The sequence below is a fragment of the Xenopus laevis genome, chromosome 5L (genome assembly GCF_017654675.1).
Source record: "Xenopus laevis strain J_2021 chromosome 5L, Xenopus_laevis_v10.1, whole genome shotgun sequence".
In the NCBI taxonomy this organism is placed as follows: domain Eukaryota; kingdom Metazoa; phylum Chordata; class Amphibia; order Anura; family Pipidae; genus Xenopus; species Xenopus laevis.
The window spans coordinates 135,977,422-135,990,638 of NC_054379.1; the positions used below are offsets into that span (position 1 = coordinate 135,977,422).

The 13,217-nt window shown below is 40.4% G+C and overlaps 1 protein-coding gene across 1 annotated transcript in view; it reads right to left on the minus strand.

Annotated features, from left to right (window-relative positions):
• Positions 1 to 13,217, minus strand: part of inpp5d.L (inositol polyphosphate-5-phosphatase D L homeolog) — a gene marked incomplete at its 5' end in the record, with an annotated part of 77,973 nt that overhangs the window by 6,034 nt on the left and 58,722 nt on the right. Inside the window, 9 exon segments of the mRNA NM_001090199.1 lie at positions 742 to 891; positions 2,451 to 2,538; positions 4,349 to 4,428; positions 4,858 to 4,980; positions 5,523 to 5,612; positions 6,706 to 6,787; positions 7,744 to 7,832; positions 8,541 to 8,649; positions 12,031 to 12,169. Of these exon segments, the coding sequence (NP_001083668.1) occupies positions 742 to 891; positions 2,451 to 2,538; positions 4,349 to 4,428; positions 4,858 to 4,980; positions 5,523 to 5,612; positions 6,706 to 6,787; positions 7,744 to 7,832; positions 8,541 to 8,649; positions 12,031 to 12,169 (950 nt within the window).

Here is a 13,217-nt window from a genome sequence, read left to right on the forward strand (position 1 = left end):
AACATGTTTTTTTCAAAACGCATCAGTTAATAGTGCTACTCCAGCAGAATTCTGCACTGAAATCCATTTCTCAAAAGAGCAAACTGATTTTTTTATATTCAATTTTGAAATCTGACATGGGGCTAGACATTTTGTCAATTTCCCAGCTGCCCCTGGTCATGTGACTTGTGCCTGCACTTTAGGAGAGAAATGCTTTCTGGCAGGCTGCTGTTTTTCCTTCTCGATGTAACTGAATGTGTCTCAGTGAGTCATGGGTTTTTACTATGAGCGTTGTTCTTAGATCTACGAGGCAGCTGTTATCTTGTGTTAGGGAGCTGCTATCTGGTTACCTTCCCATTGTTCTTTTGTTTGGCTGCTGGGGGGAAAAGGGAGGGGGTGATATCACTCCAACTTGCAGTACAACAGTAAAGAGTGATTGAAGTTTATCAGAGCACAAGTCACATGACTTGGGGCAGCTGGGAAATTGACAATATGTCTAGCCCCATGTCAGATTTTAAAATTGAATATAAAAAATCTGTTTGCTCTTTTGAGAAATGGATTCAATGCAGAATTCTGCTGGAGCAGCACTATTAACTGATTCATTTTGAAAAAAAAGTTTTTCCCCCAAGACAGTATCCCTTTTATAACGTTTAAGTATGTGCAAAACAGAGCCGATTTTGGGCTTTACTTGCGGTTGTAAGTGGGCCTTACAGTCCAACTCCCAAGTCCAGGAGTTGGGTAGGGCATATTAGTTTGCTTTACCATATAACTTTTCCCTTTGTTTCCCTCCAGATGCGGGAAGACAGATTTCTCCACAAAATAACCCAGTTTCTTCTCCATGGTGGGTTAGAATAGTGCAGAATGGGAACTGCTGCTCTGTATCTTCCTTTCTGAGGGCAATGCAGCCTTCCCCTGGAGAAATACAAGAAGATGCAACATTTAACTTGTACATCTACATTCTACTGGCCTTAAAGATCTCCATGCTCCAAATATTACAGGAATCAACTACCTATGAGACTCTACCAGTTATTATTTCAACTATTGCAATGGGCCTAATAACACAGGTACAGAAGCGAGCATCAAGGCAACAATAAATATAACATGGTAGTATTTAACATTAGCATTCAGAAACAACTGGGGTTATTCAAATTATTCACAAAGGTGGAATAAAAGTAGCATTGGAGTAAAACAGTGGCGTAAGGCATGACTTCTACTTCAGAGATATAAAAAAAGCATTTCTAACATTCAGAAACTGAATTTTTTTTACATACAGTACACTTAACAATGATCTGCCCACATATGCAAATACAGTCAAAACCAGATTTAAGTTTTTTTTTTTTAAACAGTCACTTCATGTTCTAAATTCAGTTGGAACATCTCCTGGATTTTAATTACATTTTCCCACATTTTACATGATAGTTTTAGCCTTTTTTCATTAAAAGCCTATTTATCCCTTGTGAATGTTAATTTTCTGGCATTTCCAACTGTTTCTGCAGGAAAACCCTGATATTACGTACCCCCATTTTACTTTCTCTTTCTCCCACTTTATTAATCATATTGTGTGTGTATGTGATGTGACAGGGACTTTAGATTGTAAGCTTCACTGGCGCAGGGAGGGATGTGAATGATGAACCATCTCTATATGCTATATTAATAACAGATACAATAATAAATATCAAAAAATGATATGTGTGTATGTGCTTGTCAGCACTTATGTACTAAACTATTGTATTCAAAATAGTCTGTTATCTGCTATGCAGAGTGCTATTTCTGCACACAATTTAAAGATGAACAACCCCTTTAACCACAAGACTTTATTGGAACCCCCATGGCTACAAAGTAGTTAAAAGGGTTGTTTATCTTTAAATTAACTTTTAGTATTATGTAGAGAGAGATATTCTGAGACAATTTGCAATTGGTTTTCATGTTTTATTATTTGTGGATTTTGAGTTTTTTTAGCAGCTCTCCGGTTTGCAGTTTCAGCTATTTGGTTGCTAGGATCCAAATAATCCTAGCAACCATGCATTGTTTGAAATGAGAGACTGGAATATGAATAGGAGAGGGCCTGCATAGAAAGATGAGTAATAAAATGTAGCAATAACAATATATTTGTAGCCTTTCAGAGCATTTGTTTTATAAATGGGGTCAGTGACCCCCATTTGAAAGCTGGAGAGAGTCAGAATAAGAAGGCATTTAATTAAAAAACTATAAAAATACATAATGAAGACCAAGTGAAAAGTTGCTTAGAATTGGCCATTCTATAACATACTAAAAGTTAACTTGAAGGCGAACCACCCCTTGTTATTGTGGTTTCAATGCAAATTAACATTAGAACATCCAGAACTGGATCATCTGCCTGATGACATGAGTTAAGTAACATAACAGCTAACATCCCTGTATTCCCATAGCAACAAGAGAATAAGCATGATCTCAGTATGCTAATTCCCAGTAAAAAAACAGGATATGCTCACCATAAGACTCATCAGTGTCAGAGGATTTGATACAAATCAATAGGTGCTGATCCAGCAGGTACTCCAGGTCAGATATGATCGGTGTTAACTACAAACATTTAATGGGACCAAAAGGTTGAACATTGGTTTATTCCTTTATTTTTTTAAATTCATAGTAGACTTGCATGCATGCTAAACTGGAAATTGAGTATAAAATAGAAAAACACATAACTTATTGAGGACACTGGGATCTATTATGCTTGGGACCTGGGGTTTTGCAAATGATGGTTTTTACATAATTTGGACCATAACTTAAGTCTATGCACTGGGGATAATTTGGCGGACAATTATCCTTCTTTTACCTTAACAAACAATGTAACCCAGCCTAAACAAGCTATATAGAACTCACACTCAATGGCAGAACAAGAAATAACATGCAGAAAGTTGTAGTAAAAATGTTGTCGTATTTTATATTTTGAATTTGGTGGGCCTCTAAATATGTACAGTACAACTGCAATAATTCCCCAGTGTGTATAAAAGCAGAGAATGAAAAGTTTGGTCTTTTTATTTATACAAATGAGCAGCCAGGGTCAGATTTCCTGGGCAGGAACCCAATCACAGGCTTGGAGACAGAGTCCTTTCCTAAAGGGTCTCCATAGGCCTCATTATTGGCTAGGGTCTGAACAATTAGATCATCCCAATATGGTCCAGCCCTCCAGCGTGTTGGTGCAGATAAAGCGAAGAGATTCTCTGCACTCACCCAACATCAATATATGTACAGAGAACCTTTTGTCTTTGTCTGTATGAATTTTGTGGTCACATCCTCATTGCCTACTAATTTAAAATTGTTTAGCAGTGAGCACACCATTTCCTTTCTTGACCATATTGGGTTAAGATCAGCTGATTTGGTGACCACCAAATGATTGATCTCAGGCCAGAGTCACACAGAGTGGATCCCCAGCCTGTGTTTTTTACATGGACAGAGGAAAGCAAATCCGTTGTTATGTACTCCTTCCTCTAGCACCATTGACACGGCATTGGCCTGTCATTAGGGCTATACGGAGTGAAAATGCATAGATTCATTCATGCTTCTGCGCTGGTATCTGCCCCATGTAGCACCATGCCGTGCCTGTCAATTAAGCTATATGAAGGAAGGCATCCGCTTTCCTCCATCTGGTTAAAAAATGCAGGCGGAGGAAAGTGGAGGATCCGCTCCATGTGCCCCTACCCTAAAAAGTGTATGACCAGCTTTTCTTTCAAACAAATACCTTACTAAAATGAAGGAAACACTGTACCACTCCTTATGCTAAAGGTCATTGTTTCAGTTACACCTATTGGTGAAATGTAACTGCTTGTTCTAACAAGAAACAACAGGCAGCATGCATCTTTATGATTAAACAAAACAAAGGTTGCATTGGCAGAAAAATAATAAGGTTATAATTCCTTATATATTGGCATGGTAAAACTAGTGGTATGGCGTTTTCAATATATTACATGGACAGTATGAAAAGGGGGAGTCTGGTCTGCACAGTGTCGGACTGGGACACCAGGGGCCCACCAATTAATCTTAGACCAGGGGCCCACTCTTATAACTATTTTTCCTCTCCTCACTCAACCTCTAGTCTAGTCCTAGTTTCTTTTCTTTACATGCTATACTCCTATACTATTTTTCCAACATTATTAGCCTCTTTGTTCTCATAAAAATAGGGAATGGCCATGAAATAGGCCAAATGTTTAGCAGCATGAGGGCCCACTGATACCTGGGCCCACCAGGACTTTTCGTGGTATCCCGGTGGGCCAGTCCATCATTGGGTCTGCACTATGAATGACAGTTCTGGTATCACCTTTACTACTGTGCATAATGTTAAGTGGAAAATCTGACTGCAGATAGAATACAAAGTAAAGGTAAAGTGTACTACCTTTGGTAGGACCCCAAACTTCACTACTAAGGTGCCATTATTCCCCTCCTGGTCTTCAGCTTCTGAACTCTTGACCATATCTGTAACAGTTAAAAATGCAGGTTTTGTAAACAATGCTTATTGTAGTCAGAGTCAAGGAGAAACAGTTTTAAACACTTCATGCATTGTGATTTTTAGTACATATGGGAGCTATCCTATTGTACCTATTACCTTAATGTCCCAATGAATAGTTTGGGGTTCTCTGGCTGTTCTCTGAGCTCTAGCTCTGCTATAGTTGTATTTCAGCAACAGAATTGTCAGCAGCACTGGGACAGAGTCTAATGGGAAGAAATGTACAATGATACAGGCCAGAAAGCAAGGAATGGCTGCGCCATTTTGATGGGTGCAATCTCTCTGATGGAGATGGCTGGAACTCTTTGGTGGCACTTGTGCATTGCATAGAAAAGTACTGCATGCACCTTGGATAGTGACAAGGTAGGTAAACTTACACGTTACCATAATAAACTTACTTTCCAAGCAAGGAGAATGGAATTCAATGTAGAATTTGGTGTGACTCTTAGTGTACAGAGTTGCCTTGCAATTCATCAGCTCAATATGTCCCTGTGCTTCCAAATCACCTGAGTCCCCTGGATCTGAGGAACAAAATGGAAATCACAGGTCTCTTATTAGACGCAGTTTATACAAACCAGCAGAAGATGCCGATAGTGGACACAGATGTTTTGATGGTCAGAGGTCTACCTGAAAGGGCTGCGGTCCTCTAATCCTCCCTTTAGTTTTCCACTAAATGGGAAAATTCCATGTATGTACAATGGAGGCCAGCTGTGGCTTGGAAAAGGGCTAGGAATCCCCTCTGCAATGTCAGACTATTTATAATGAGGCAACCATAGGAAACATGAAACCAATGAGCGGATAGTATGGGAGTGGGGGTAGAAATGAAACAGAAGAGAGAAAATAATAGAAGTAAGGGAGTGATGGGGTGGACCAAAAAAAAAACAATCTTGACAGAAGGAAAGGGGTGACAGCAGCATAGAAAAGGGAAAAAATAAATACCTGCTCTGTCCTTTTAACAAAGTAGTACACTGTATAGAAAATGATTGGAAACTATTAAACTGGACTAACATGGTGTGACCTGCCAAGAATTATGTGGAGAGTGGATTTAAGAAAACGTGCTTACTGTTTTTGGAGACAAACTGGGATGTTACTCCAACCTGAAATGTGCCAAATACAGGTGAGTGATCACTGGTAGTAATATCATCTGTGCACCCTGTAAGAATGGGAAAAAAAGGTTATTGACCATTAGGGTAGAATAGATAATGTTTTTTCTCACAAGCTGCAGCTTACTGTTTAAGGGTGATTCCAATTATCCCCACCCACTAGAGATACTCCGTAATGTAATACCAAGCACAATTCAGATGTTAAAAAACAGCCAGACATGGGCATGAGGACCTAGTTTGTGGTTTTCAAATTGATGTTCTTTGCATGGGTCCAAAATGACCACATTTATTTGTGATTGAATGGACTTTGATGAGGCAGAATGTGTAGTTATGCATCAAGTGTGAAGGAGCAGATCTGGGTTATTTGGTCCATCTTTCATGTGACCAGATTTGGTACAAGTCTAGTTATCTGTAGGATTAAATAATTAGTTTACACAATCTATGTCTAGTTATGGATATTTTTCTTTTGTAAATAAAGTATGTTGTCTCGTTTGCAGTTACCTGTATTCTAATTATGTATGTTCTTTGCCTAAAGTGTGCTATATGCCAAAATGACTACTGGGGTTGCCACTGTAACAGGGGTCACCACCCATGGGATTCTTAGGAATACTGTGGCACCAGCTAAACAGCCTTTTAGGTAAGGTGGATGGCGGATACGAGTGTAACCACTTGAGGGGGCCCAGTGGAATTTTTTTCACTTTGGCCCAAGAGGCTGTATATATATTAATTATTCTCTATTTCTAATGACAAATCCGTATAACTGATTCCTGTGAATCCAAGCTGAGCCAGAGGGACTTGCCCCGGTTCAAAAGGCAGCCACAATATACTAAAAATCAAAGGGGTTAAACCAACTTCCTTTACATCTTATTTGTAATTTTTCATTTTTAACTACTAATTGAGCCTTGGGACATATATCTTGGCTATATATTTTTTTAGTACATAGTTATATTAATGGCTACATTAAATATAAAATGAGTCTTATAAAAAGGGGAGCCGCTGCCCCATGATACAAACCTGGATGAATAATATATTACTATAGCAGAGGCAAAGGAGGGTATGCGGCCTCAAAAGGTCCAAACAGGCACTTTATTTTCAGAAAGGTAGAAAAGTACATTACAAGACTAGAATAAAATAGACACTCACCATACGACTGACATAAAATATGCATCTGTGGATACGATTTCCAGAGAATCCTGTCACACCAGGATGGTAAATTGTACTTTATCTGAAAGAAACAAAAACTTGCATGTTTATTTTTTTATTCTGGGCACTTGAACCAGTAGTACACAAGCCATTTGAGCAACAGCAATTGGCTTGATGTAATATTCTCTTCAGATTGGTTGCTATGGGTTACTGCCCAGGTGCAAATTTGTCCAGTCTTATTTATAAAAACTGGGCAGATTTGCAAATGGGGGTTAACCCACAGAAACAAATCCGTGATTAGATTTTTTTTCACCTAGCGGTGTATGAAATTGCCATCTTGGTTTGGATATTTTTTTGTATCTATTCATGTGGCCATGGCAATTGTGTTTTACCCAGAGTATATGGTAATGTATCCTTAAAAGGGAACTCCAGCTTCAAAACCAAAATTTGATAAAGAGCCATCACTGTTACCTGTTTCTTCAAAAAGTATGAATAAATGCTGAAATCCAGCTGTGTAACAGTTCTTCCCTTTCTGCATCTTTTGAAATCCTGGCAGGGAAGGAGGGACTAAACACTGATGTAACAAATTGTAACAACTTCTCCACAGCTTACAGACAGCATGCAGGAACTACATAACCCACAATGCATTGCACTGTGATGTTCTGTTCCTCTGAATATTACATGGTAAGGGTCCTGAGAATTTTGCAGACAGCATCCCTTCCCCTATGTGCCATTGCCTTACCAAACACAACTTTTACATTATGAGACACTAGCAGATGTGTATATTTGAGGAAACGAGACATGCTTTGAGATGATACAGACAAGGGTATGTTCATGCATATGATATGCTTGGCATTCACAAGGCACATCCATCATAGCAGAAATATTTTCATAATATTTACATTTGGCCACCTGCATATAAATATGCCTTCAATGGCCAAGTCCACATTGATATCCCCTGGCACTCTGACAACCCAGTTATTATATTCTGGTTTCATCATCTTTATGTAATCAATATAGCTGCATGTTTTAGCTTACCCCTGTTGCTTTCTGTTTGGTGTAGCAATATCGTTCTCGGCTACCCCTCTCATAGCGGTAAGTTGGGGGAAAGGTGATTTCTTCTTCATCTGCAGGGAAGGAGACTGATTAGTGCTTCTCATCCTCTAAATCAGTGATCCCCAACCAGTGGCTTACGAGCAACATGTTGTTCACTAACCCCTTGGATGTTGCTTAAAGCAGGTGCTTATTTTTGAATTCCTGGTTTGTAGGTAACATTTGGCTGCATAAAAACCAAGTGTACTGCCAAATAGAGCCTTCTGTAGATTGCCAGTCCACATAGAGGCTACCTAAATCCTACCTAAATCACAGCCTTTTACTTGGCAACCCCATAGGCATTTTTCATGCTTACGCCGCTCCCCAACTCTTCTCACATTTAATTGTAGCTCACAGGTAAAAAAGGTTGGGGACACCTGCTCGAAATAACGGCCCAGACCTTGTCTTGAGGATCTGCCCCTAAACCTTAGCCCTAATCATCCACAGCATAATGGCTACACATGAGATCCAGCATAGTCTACCTATCTATGTATGGTGCTGAAATAAGGGTCAGTAATGAGCTTTAATTTACATCCATCTGGCAGTTAAACACTGGTTAGATAACTGCTTGGTTTAGCCAAGACGTAGGCCCTCATGTACGACAGATTCCTAAGTGCTTCATCCAATAAACAACATGTTCAAAATATGGTATTGAAAGATTCACATCAGCTTGACTGTAAAAGGTTCAATACCTGTGGTGCAATGCTTCAAATGCACATCAGATATAGGATGGGTCAACTTACGGAACTGAAAAAATATCAAACTCTCCCTTCGCTCCAAATTCAACTGGTCATGTGGAAGCAGCTCCTGATGCTGCTGCTGTTTAATCTTCTGGATGATGTTCTCAGCTTCCTGTTCAATGACGAAATAATAACAATAAAACATTCTATAATACAGAACAAAGGCAAGTGACTAATACAGTGAAAGCTCAATTTTACATACCCCGATTTTAGGTTTCCACACATTTTTGGTCCCATCAATATACTGTATTATACATAAGACATTTCCCTAATTTTCCATGTTGAGGATTTTACACTTTCTACTATATAAAAGGAATGGAGGAATGTAATGCATGTCATTGAAGCGGAGGCGACTGATTATTGAATGTACTGATTTCTATGCTGCCATGTAATGTGAATTTGGATTCATTATAGAAACTAGATGGCAGCACAGAGCACGTGTTGTGAATGAGCAGAAAAGAAGATGGGGAACTCCTGGGGCATTATTAAGAGACACAGATCTTTAAAACAGAACCCCAAAATATATGGTTCAACATATTGAGAATAATTCCAGATTAAGTTTTAGTTATCCATTAAAGGGGGTGGGATGTTTACTTCTTTGGACTAGTGTCTGAATATGAACAGCCCACCACTAGAAACGTTCTGTCAAATGGTCTCCGTTTTAAAAAATAATCCATTGTCAAGATAACTACCACTAAAGCAATGCAATGTTAAGAGCCAAACTTTCTTCACTCTTGTCTCTCAATAAGGAAACCCCATACTGCGTATGCCTCTTCTATTCAGCTTCAATTTGATATCTTTGATATGTTTTGCTTATTCATGCCAGCCAACTATACGAAATATATCAAATAAACCCAAATGAAAGGGGCATATGGAGTACCACTTGACGCATATGGGAACTGAAACTTTAGGTATGAAACAGACATAAAAACTTAAGTTAGGGGTTGAGGAGTGACAAAAGTAAACAAGCAAATGTAATGCGGTTACGTTTTTTAATGCTGCAAGTAGAAACCCAAAAATGAGCAAGGACCATGGAGGAAAAAATATTAGGTGGCTACAAGCAGCATTGCAGGTTGAAATATGAATATAAAGTAGAGCAGTGCGGTGAATGAGTGGTACACGAGTATTAGCCTTATTGACCAGCCAGCAGGGGCCATCAATGAAATCCTTCATCCTAATACCCTAATGCAGTGCCATCCAGCGCCTGTGGTACCGAGGGCCGGAATTTTTCTGGCCTACATGGTGGAGGGCCGATAATGGAAACCAGTGATGAGCACTCACTGTTTTTAACCACACCCACATTACCACAAGACCATGTCCACATTAATGGTAGTTGCACAGTCATATTAAAACATACCCCTCCTCCCCTGTGGACAACACGGCATAAACCTTCCCAGCACAAGATTAAACATCTTAGTGGCCCCTAACAACAATTTAGAAATCCAAATATAGTGGTAGTGATGAACTTCAATAATACGCAGTGGGTTGCTGCAAAAAGGTGCTGTTTATTTAAACACTACATGTTTCGAGCATAGCTCTTTGTCACACTGGACAAAGAGCTACACACATGAAGCATAGAGCAAGCAGAGTATGGCACACACAGGGAGCATAGGGCAGGCAGAGTATGGCACACACAGGGAGCATAAGACAGGCAGAGTATGGCACATACAGGGAGCATAGGGTAGGCAGAATATGGCACACACAGGGAGCATAAGGCAGGCAGAGTATGGCACACACAGGGAGCATAAGGCAGGCAGAGTATGGCACACACAGGGAGCATAGGGCGGGCAGAGTAAGGCACACACAGGGAGCATAAGGCAGGCAGAGTATGGCACACACAAGGAGTATAAGGCAGGCAGAGTATGGCACACACAGGGAGCATAGGGCAGGCAGAGTATGGCACACACAGGGAGCATAGGGTAGGCAGAATATGGCACACACAGGGAGCATAAGGCAGGCAGAGTATGGCACATACAGGGAGCATAAGGTAGGCAGAGTATGGCACACACAAGAAGCATACGGCAGGCAGAGTATGGCACACACAGGGAGCATAGGGTAGGCAGAGTATGGCACACACAAGGAGCATAAGGCAGGCAGAGTATGGCACACACAGGGAGCATAGGGAAGACAGAGTATGGCACATACAGGGAGCATAGGGCATTTGGATAGGGAAACCTATCAGGACCACTCTAAGATAAACAGTTCATACTGTGCTTCAAACAGTTATACAGTGTTCCTCCAGCAGTTTGTATGACTGTGAATAGGTGAACAACGTGGGCAGTTTCAGTCTGGGTCTAATGTGTGCAGGGGCGATCCTGGCCCCTCCGCCGCCTGAGGCAGCAGCAGTTGCTACTGCCCCCCCTCCCCCAGAAATTCGCTCTGAAAGTACCAGGAGCAGCATTTCTGCCGCCCCTGGTACCTAGTGGGGCGCTGCCGCCTGACGACAGCCTCAACTCGCCTTATTGGCAAAGCACCCCTGAATGAACAGTACAGGGCTTTAGGGGTGTGAACAATAGAGGTTTTACAGGATTGAACAATACAGGGGGATTACAAGTGTTAACGATACAGGAGTTTATAGTCTGAAATTGAGGTATAAACAATGCAGGGGCCAGTTGATCTCAGTACTGATACCTATTAGGGTAAGGCCAGACGAGGTGATTCGGGGAGATTTGTTGCCTGGCGACTTATCGCCACGTCTTTTGCGCGACTATCTCCCCGAACTGCCTAAGCGTTTTTTCCCCATAGGCTACAGCGCAAAAAATCGCCTGCGCTAATGCACACGCGGCGATGCGTTTTCAATAGTCGCCCAAAGTTAATGAGGCAACTTTGGGCGACTATTGAAAACGCATCGCCTGTGCTAATGCACATGCGGCGATGTGTTTCAATAATCGCCCAAAGTTAATGAGGCAACTTTGGGCGACTATTGAAAACGCATCGCCTTGTGTGCATTAGCGCAGACGATTTTGCGCTGTAGCCTATGGGGAAAAGACGCTGAGGCAGTTCGGGGAGATAGTCGCGCAAAAGACGTGGCGATAAGTCGCCAGGCGACGAAATCTCCCCAAATCTCCTCGTCTGGCCTTACCCTTAAAGTTTACAGTAGGTAAGCAGTCACAGCAGGCAGCAAAAGGTATTCTCCTGTACTAGGCACAAATCAGCAGGAAAATTTTAGGTTGCAGGTGCTATTTAATCTTCTTAGAAGCACAAAAGTACAATGATGCAGTTGATGTATGGGTTTACTAACCCTAATTAAGCTTTTTGAGCTTAATTAGTAAATATTCACCAAGTTATCCAACTCTTACTTTACACTTTGTTACATAATGTGTGGGGCAATAACAAGCTGGAAAGTCTGAAAATATGTTAGCATGTATTAAAAAAAAATTCTGGGAGCATTTGAGGATTACAACACATTTAGGGGTAAGGATGTATGCAACGTTCACTGTAGAATAGACCCTTCCACCAATTCTAATTCAGAACCAACCCTGCAGTTACTTACAGTGTTGGGAAGTTGTAAACGGTAGTTTAGATCCCCTAGCCAGAAAAGATGGTTAAATCGATGTGTGAAGTTGAATGGACTGAGCTTCTTATCCCCCAGCACCAGAAAGCGCAGAATATTAAAGTAGTTCTGATTTCTCCTGATTGAATGAGAGAGCAAAGGAGACATGCATTAGGAAGTTATTAACACTAGTTTATATCCCCTAGCCAGAAAAGATGAGTAAATCCATGTGTGTGGTTGAATAGGATGAGCTTCTTATGCCCTTGGGCTACAAACCAAAGGATGTTAAAGTCATTTTGATTCATCCTGAATGAAGAAGAAAGCAAAGCACACACAAGTGTATACAGGATGAAATATAGACCCCGGTGCGGAGAAATGATTAATTCTAGCCTCCATGCAGTAGCAGCAATAATAAATTAGTGTTACACTGTAAATTTCAAATGACATCTATACATTATTAGTCCCACTTAATAGGAATCTATCATAATTACCAATATTTAATATAAGCTTCATCTCTAAATATAGTCAATAAAGGGAAATGTAAACTCTTAAAACAAATTAATGTAAAAGTGTTCAGAGAGTTCTTTTAAGCATTTTGGCAATGTACAGTCATTTTCTAGTTTTCAATATATTATTAGCAGCTTTTAAACCACTCATATAATGAATTTGAAACAACAGCACCACCCGCTGGTTAACCTGGTCGGTAAATTTGGCTGAAAGTACATTTCTCGCTTAGAACTGACAAGAAGCTCACTAACTTCATTTTCTGAGAAAAACAATATTATAAGATGTTCCTTTTCTCAGGAATTTCATTTTCAGCCAACTAGGCAGTCAGGCAAAATGACCTGCAGGTGGCGCTGTCTATGGCAATCTTTGATGGGCATAGAAGAAGCCTGCTTGGACCTGGCAGTAATTCCAGTATTCTCTTTATTGAATACTGTGTTTATAAACTCTGGACAGTAACCCACGGCAACCAATGAGATGTTTGCTTTCAGAGTTCAACCTGCAGCAGGCTGAAAAAAAGCTAATCACTGAGTGGTTGCTATGGATCACTGCTCAGGTGCAAATTTGCTCAGTATTTATTGCATTTACATTGTTTCAAGAGTCTAAGCCAGCAGTTCAGAATCGGTACAATCTGCTTTCAAAAATTCTGTAAACCACTGAAAATATTTAATTAATGTACATTG